The sequence below is a fragment of the Penaeus vannamei genome, chromosome 42 (genome assembly GCF_042767895.1).
Source record: "Penaeus vannamei isolate JL-2024 chromosome 42, ASM4276789v1, whole genome shotgun sequence".
In the NCBI taxonomy this organism is placed as follows: Eukaryota; Metazoa; Arthropoda; class Malacostraca; order Decapoda; family Penaeidae; genus Penaeus; species Penaeus vannamei.
In genome coordinates, this window is record NC_091590.1 from 10,529,890 (window position 1) to 10,537,389 (window position 7,500).

At 46.3% G+C, this 7,500-nt stretch overlaps 1 protein-coding gene across 1 annotated transcript in view; it reads left to right on the plus strand.

The window, feature by feature from the left end:
* The window catches only part of Ten-a (tenascin accessory), a gene marked incomplete in the record, with an annotated part of 214,869 nt that overhangs the window by 43,276 nt on the left and 164,093 nt on the right, over window positions 1-7,500 (plus strand). Inside the window, 1 exon segment of the mRNA XM_070118654.1 lies at window positions 2,365-2,574. Within this exon segment, the coding sequence (XP_069974755.1) occupies window positions 2,365-2,574 (210 nt within the window).

Consider the following 7,500-nt stretch of genomic DNA (forward strand, 5'->3'; position numbering starts at 1 on the left):
TGTGCGTGTGTGTTTATCTGTGTGTGTGTGTGTTTGTTTATTTGTTTTTGCATATGTGTGTATGTTTGTATCTGTCTGTTTGTATAGCAAATACGAATATTCGCTTCTGTATGAAATCATATCCATACGTATATATATATATTTTTTTTCCTGTGTGCGTATGTATGTGCGTACCTTTCGCAAACGTACACGAACCGGGCGGACGACAGCGGCCACAGTCCACCCAGTTCGCGTCGAACAGTCCCTCTGCTGCGCGTTCTCTCTCGTCGTCTAAATATTTACCGAGTCCTCAACCCCCCCCCCCCCCACCTACACTTTTTTAGGGGCCAAAGAAACCCGTGTTCACATAGTTACCAAGAATCTCTCTTTCTGTCATAAGAAACGCGAAGGAAAGAAGAAGAAAGAGAGGAAGATGAAGAAGAAGAAAAAAAAAGGGTTGTGGGGCGGGGAATGAAATCGACTTAGAACGTCTTTGGAGGAAGTGGCTTGGAGAATGAAGATGTTTGAGGGAGTGCGGCGTCCGGGCTTTGATGGTGTCTGTCTGTGCTCGTCACCTTGAGAGGGGTGGTGGGTGAAGGGAGGGGAAGGGGCAGGCTTCACCCGGTGTCCAAGGGGAGAGGGTGTGGAAGGGAAGGGGAAGGGAGAGGGAAGTGGGGGAGGCTTTGCCCCGGTGTCCGAGGGGAGGGGTGGAAGAGGGAAGGGGGAAGTGGTGGGGGAGGATTTACCCATCTATGTCTAAGGGGAGGTGAAGGGGAGGGGAGTGGGAGGAGGCTTCACCGGGAAGTCCAAGGGGAGGGGGAAGGGGGCGGGAAGTGGGGGGGAGGCTTTACCCGGTGTCCTAAGGGGAGGGATAAAGGGGGGAAGTGGGGGGAGGCTTTACCCGGTGTCTAAGGGGGAGGAGGAAGGGGGAAGTGGGAGGGAGGTTTCACCCAGGTGTCAAGGGGGAGGGAGGAAGGGTGGGTGTGGGGGGAGGCTTTTACTCCAGATGGGTCAAGGGGGAGGAGGAAGGGGGAAGTGGGAGGGAGGCTTCACCCGGTGTCTAAGGGGGAGGGGGAAGGGGGAAGTGGGGGGAGGCTTTATCCGGTGTCCAAGGGGGAGGGGGGAAGGGTGGGAAGGGGGAGGGGGTGGCTGAAGGGGGGGAAGGGAAAGAGGGTTTTCCAGCAGATCGAAGGTGTTATGGTCTGTCGTCCTATTTTCTCGTTTTTTCTGAGCTTCAGTTTTCCTTTCTTTCTTTCTTCTATGTTTTTTTTTCTAGTTTTCCTTTTTTCTTCTATTCTCATTTCATCTTCTTTTTCGTTATCATCATTATCATCATCATCATCAGTGCCATCGTCTCCTCCTCCCCACCCTTCCCTCACTCCCCCTCTTTTCTTCCCTCCTCCTTCCTATTCCACTTCCTCCTCCTCCTCCTCCTTCTTCTTCTTCTTCTTCTTCTTTTCTCCTCCTCCTCCCACTCCTCTCCTCTCTCCTCGTCTCTGCTCCTTCTCTTCCTCTTTCCTCCTCCTTCTCCTCCTGCTCCCCCTCCTCTCCTCCTCTTCCTCCCCCTCCTCTCCTCTCTTCCTCCTTCCTCTCCTCTCCTCCTCTTTCCCTCCTCTCTCCTCCTCTCATATCCTCTTCCTCCTCCTTCCTTCTCTACCTCCTCCTCCCTCCTTCTTCCTTCCTCCTCCCTTCCTATCCCTTCCTCCTTTTTCCACCCCCTTTCTCCTCCTTCCTCCTCTTCCTCCCTTCCCCCTCTTCCGGAGCCTCTTCACTGGCCTTCTTTACTGTTTCAATTTTTTTTCTCCTTTACCACTTTTTACCACTACTCCCTTTGTTTTTTTTACCGTTGGAGTCTTTGAACCCTTTCGATTTATACGTATTGTTTAGACTCTTGTGAGGGAAGAAAATAGTGGGCGAGAGAGAGAGAGAGAGAGAGAGAGAGAGAGAGAGAGAGAGAGAGAGAGAGAGAGAGAGAGAGAGAGAGAGAGAGAGAGAGAGAGAGAGAGAGAGAGAGAGAGAGAGAGAGAGGGGGGGGAGAGGGAGAGAGATAGAGAAAAAGTGAGAGAGAAGAAAAGCGTAAGATAGAGAGCGAGAAAGAGAGACAACGAGAGCGAGAGAGAGAGAGAGAGAGAGAGAGAGAGAGAGAGAGAGAGAGAGAGAGAGAGAGAGAGAGAGAGAGAGAGAGAGAGAGAGAGAGAGAGAGAGAGAGAGAGAGAGAGAAAGAGAGAGAGAGAGAGAGAGAGAGAGAGAGAGAGAGAGAGAGAGAAAGACAGAGAGAGAGAGAGAGAGAGAGAGAGAGAGAGAGAGAGGAGAGCAGCACAGTGCCCCGACACCATCCCGACCACATTTCCCCATGCTAACACTTGTCCCTTATTCCCTCCACAGTGGACTGCGTGGACCCAACATGTGGAGGCCGAGGCTGGTGCGTGGAAGGCCGCTGTGTATGCAAAGCCGGGTGGACTGGAAACAACTGTTCCACCGTGGACGAGAAAGTGTTCACGTGTCTGCCCGACTGTTCAGGCCACGGACACTACGACCTCCACACCTCTGCCTGCGTCTGCGACACCTACTGGACGGGACCCGAGTGCGGCGAAGGTCAGTGCTGGTATTTCGTCGGCAAATGCGTACACACTGATTTGTTCTCACACACACTGATGCGCACACTGATTTGTAGTTACACACACTGATGTACAAACTAATGTATACACTAACTTGTACTGTTACACACACTGATGTATACACTGACGTACTGTCACACACACTGATGTATACACTGACTTGTACTGTTACACACACTGATGTATACACTGACTTGTACTGTTACACACACTGACGTATACACTAATTTGCACTGTTACACACTGTTGTATACACTGATTCTTACTATTACACACACTCATGTACGCACTCTCATATATAAACTGATGTGCACACGAATATATACACTGATATGCAATAAACACGCTGATATTTACACTGATGTGTACACTCATATACAGACGGATGTTCGTACTCATGTAAAAAGGGGACTTCACAAAGGCAATAACATCAATCAAACACACACACGGATATATAGAGGAAGAGAGAGTACCCTAGCGGAGAAAGGAACAACTATTTTAACAAACGAAAACGCATCATCTCCCCTCCCCCCTCTACCTTGTCCTTCACCCCCTCCCCCATCTCCATCTCCCCCACCTCCACCCCAATCCCTGCCGTACATGAAGCATCAGAGGCGCATCACCTCCCCTCCCTCTACCTTGTCTCTCACCCCCCACCTCCCCCCATATCCCCCATCTACATCCCCATCCTCCACCCCCCACCCCTCCGTCTCCTGCCTTACATGAAGCTTGTAGAGAGGCGCATCACCTCCCCTCCCTCTACCCTTGTGCTTCTTCACCCCCCACTTCCCCCATATATCCATCTACCCCCACCTCCACCCCAATCCCTGCCGTACATGAAGCATCAGAGGCGCATCACCTCCCCTCCCTCTACCCTGTCCTTCACCCCCCCACCTCCCCCACTTCCCCCTACCCCCACCACCTGGTCCCACCTCCCACACCCCCACCCCCACCCCTGCCGTACATGAAGCTTATCAGAGGCGCATCACCTCCCCTCCCTCTACCTTGTCCTTCCACTCCCCCCCCACCTCCCCCACCTCCCCACCCCCTCCTTCCCCACACTCCCCACCCCCCCACCCCCCACCCCTGCCTTACATGAAGCATCAGAGGCGTCCGTATCAAAACTCCATTTATCATACAACTACGCCACATTCCTGGTGATATTTGCATTTCCTGAATACTTTCTACGCTTCCCTAGGTTTAATGCCAAAAAAGAAGGGGAGGGGTGGAGGAGGGGAAGAGGGGAGGAGAGGGGGGTTGGTTGTGTCTGTGTTATGTCCCTGAGCCGCTTCTGTTCGTTGTTTATTATTGTTTTTTTATTTATTCATTCATTTTTTTTATTCATTTATTCATTCAGGTGGGTGAAGGGGCGGCGCGGGAGGTGGGGGGTGAGGGGGGGGGGGTGTTTACCAAGTTCGTAATAGGAAGTGAAAGACTTTGAGCGTCTCTTTTTATTGTGTTTTATTGAGGATCTAGAAATTTCTGCCCAAATGAGCCTAAAGAGATATTAATTTCTGTAGAAGAATTTTCCCGTTCCAGGCTCGAAATACTTATGAAAATGATAATGGTGATAATCATGATAAGGATAAAAAAGGGATTATAATAATGGGAATGTAGATCATTAAAATTATTATTATATTAATGATAGAAATTATGATGTCAATGATTTTGATGCAGATATAAATGATGATAATGACGTTGATGAATAAATTTATAAAATAGATTATAGTAATGATATTATAATAATGATTTTATAAATAATAATGTATAAAAATAGAAGATAAATGTATTAAATAGTGATAATAATAACGATAATAGTAATGATAAAAAAAATTATGATAATGATAATAATCATGGTAATGACGATGATAATGATGATATGAGTAAAAAAGTAAAAGTATGAAGATCAGAAATAGAAGTACAGAGTAATAAGCGAGTAAAAATACGAAGTTATGGAACAAAAGGGTAGTGTTTTGAGCAGCGTTGCCAACCCAATCCGCAACGATTACAAAGGGACAAATCTCCCATTCCGGATTTTAGCTTTTGTTTCGAGGGTCTTTTGCGGTATTTTGTTCTCTCGCTCTTTCTCTGCTTTTAAATTTCTGGGTTTTCTCTTTCTTTCGTTTTGTCTGTCTGTTTGTCTCTTTCTCTTTGTTGCTGTGTCTGTCTCTGTCTCTGTTTCTGTCTGTCTGTCTCTTTCTTTGTTTTCTGTCTGACTCTGTCGTTTTGCCTCTCTGTCTTTCTCTCTCTCTTTCTCTTTCTCTCTCTATTTCTCTTTCTCTCTGTCTCTCTCTCTCTCTCTCTCTCTCTCTCTCTCTCTCTCTCTCTCTCTCTCTCTCTCTCTCTCTCTCTCTCTCTCTCTCTCTCTCTCTCTCTCTCTCTCTCTCTCTCTCTCTCTCTCTCTCTCTCTTTCTCTCTCTTTTGATATATGATAATTATACATTCCGAAATATGAACAAGCTTCTGTTTTTTTTTGTTTGTTTGTTTCTTTTCTTAGCACTAAAAAAATATATTCCCCAAAGTTATTACAAAGGTGACGTTGTTATATGTGTATATGTATGCGTGTATGTTCTTTTTTTCGTGTCTGAAAAATATATAGACATCTTGAGTCATCGTCTATGACAGGAAACCCTACACGCGCAGACAGACAGTATGTGCAGGGAATTATCTGCGCGTTGCTGCTGTCTGCTTTTTCATCACTTTTCGCCATCCATCACCTTTGGTCCCGGTAAACAATAGTCCTCCAAGTTGGGATTAATATTCACGAAATTAAGATCCCTTCCCCCTCTCCCTCCCCCACGCTTTTCCTCCTGTACCTCATCTTACCCCCTATCCCCTACGCCCGCCCTCCCCACCAACCCCTTCACAAGAAGTGTCAATAAAGGTGCCACCCCCTCCCCCTTACCCTCGCCCGCTTCCTGCTCCCACCCACACCTCACCCCTACTAACTTTCCCCCTTCTACCTTCTCTTTCCCCCACTTACCCCTCCTCCCCCTGTTCCCGTCCTTTCCCTACCCTTACGTTCTCCATCCCTTCCCCCATTCCCCCTCCCGTTTCCCATCCCCAGTAACCTCCCCTCCCATCCAATTCCTCCCCTCTCCTTCCTTCCCACCATCACCTTCCCCTCCCCCTCTCCCCTTCCTTCCCTCCGATCCTCCCCCTCCCCCGTCTCCTCCTCATTCCACCCTGCATCTCCCCCATCCCCCCGTTCAAGCGCCCACCCTCTCCCCACCCAAAGACTTAATATTATTCCAGGGTATCCCAGCCCTCCCTCAGTGTCAACACGCGCATAGTTTACATTCTTCCGCCGCGCACCTGAGGCAGAGCGGCACCCGGGTCCTTCATAAAGAACTTCCCGGGGCCGGACTCTCAAAAATTCAGATTTGACTTGGTCTCTCTCGGTGCTCGGATTTTTTTTTTTTTTTTTTTTTTTTTTTTTTGAGGGGGAGGGGGGTTCCTAAGGATCCCGGATGGTGGGAGGAAGTTAGAGAACGAGGGGGGAGTGCAATCCACACTTTGTGTTTGGGGGTATGTGTTGTGTGTATGTGTCAACGATGGATGCGAAAGTGTGTGTTTGTGTGTTTGCACGTGTATGTATTTGTCATGGATGCAAGTCTGCGATGGATGTGAAATTTACGCGGAGTAATGTGTATCTGCGTGTGTGTGTGCGCGTGTGTGTGCGTGTGTATGTGTGTGTCATGTGTATTTGTCTGCATGGATGCAAGAGTGCATGTATGTGAGCCCACGCGGGTTATGTGTGTGTGTGTGTGTGTGTGTGTGTGTGTGTGTGTGTGTGTGTGTGCGTGTGTGTGTGTGTGTGTTCGTGCGTGTTCGTGCGTGTTTGTGCGTGCGCGTGTGTGTGTGTTTGTACGTGCGTGTTTGTGCCTGCGTCTGTGTTTGTGCGTGCAACTCTTAATATGAATGTCTGTGTGTGTGTGTGTGTGACTTCAGAATACAACCGTTCCGCCCCCACTGTATAATAATCACCCCGAGATGTCAATTACCCAAACCTCCAAAGTCATAAGAAGAAAACAATTAACTTTTCTCATTTGTGGAGATCTGTGGCTCGAATTTTCTGACCGGCTGGGAGCAAAACCAAGAATATTTGTAACTTATAAATTACCACATAATGAGGAGGATAAAAATGGTAAAGATAGTAGGACTGTTAGTAGGAAGGGTAGTAGGGTCATTAATGGGAGTGAGGTTTGTGATAGTATAATAATAATTGTGATAATAAAAGTAATGATGGTGATAATAATGATGATTACAATGATACTTAAGATGACGATAGTAGTAGTGGTAGTAATAATAGCAGCAGTAAGGGTAATAATAATGATTATGAAAATGAAGGTTATAGCAATAATAATGATAACAATGATGACAATGTTAATAGTAATTATGATAATAATGATGATAGTAATAATAATAGTAATAGTAATGAAAATTATAAAATGATGAAAATGATAGTGAAATCAGTAAACATGACATACACATACGATATTAAATATGTAATCAAACCTTGTAATATGAATGATACTAGCAACGGATATAATAATTCTTGATTTAATCAAAGAGTTCAAATATGAAAGGAAAAATATTGAAAAGAACATGAAATATAATATTATATATTAATTCTAGTCCTTTATTCACAAATATCTTATTCACTAGAGCAATCCGGTTTGTGGCTGTATTAATGAATATTATATTGTTCTTTTTTTATATCTGCCCCTTTATTCATTAAAATCTATCAAGTGCTCCACTATGCATTTACCCAAAAGATTAACGAGATTTATTGATGTTGTGGAAAAGGTTCAACGTTCACTCTTGCACGATCATTGGCATTCAAGTATACTGTCATACCCAACTAATAGATTCAGTATGCTGTATACTCACGCATGCACCC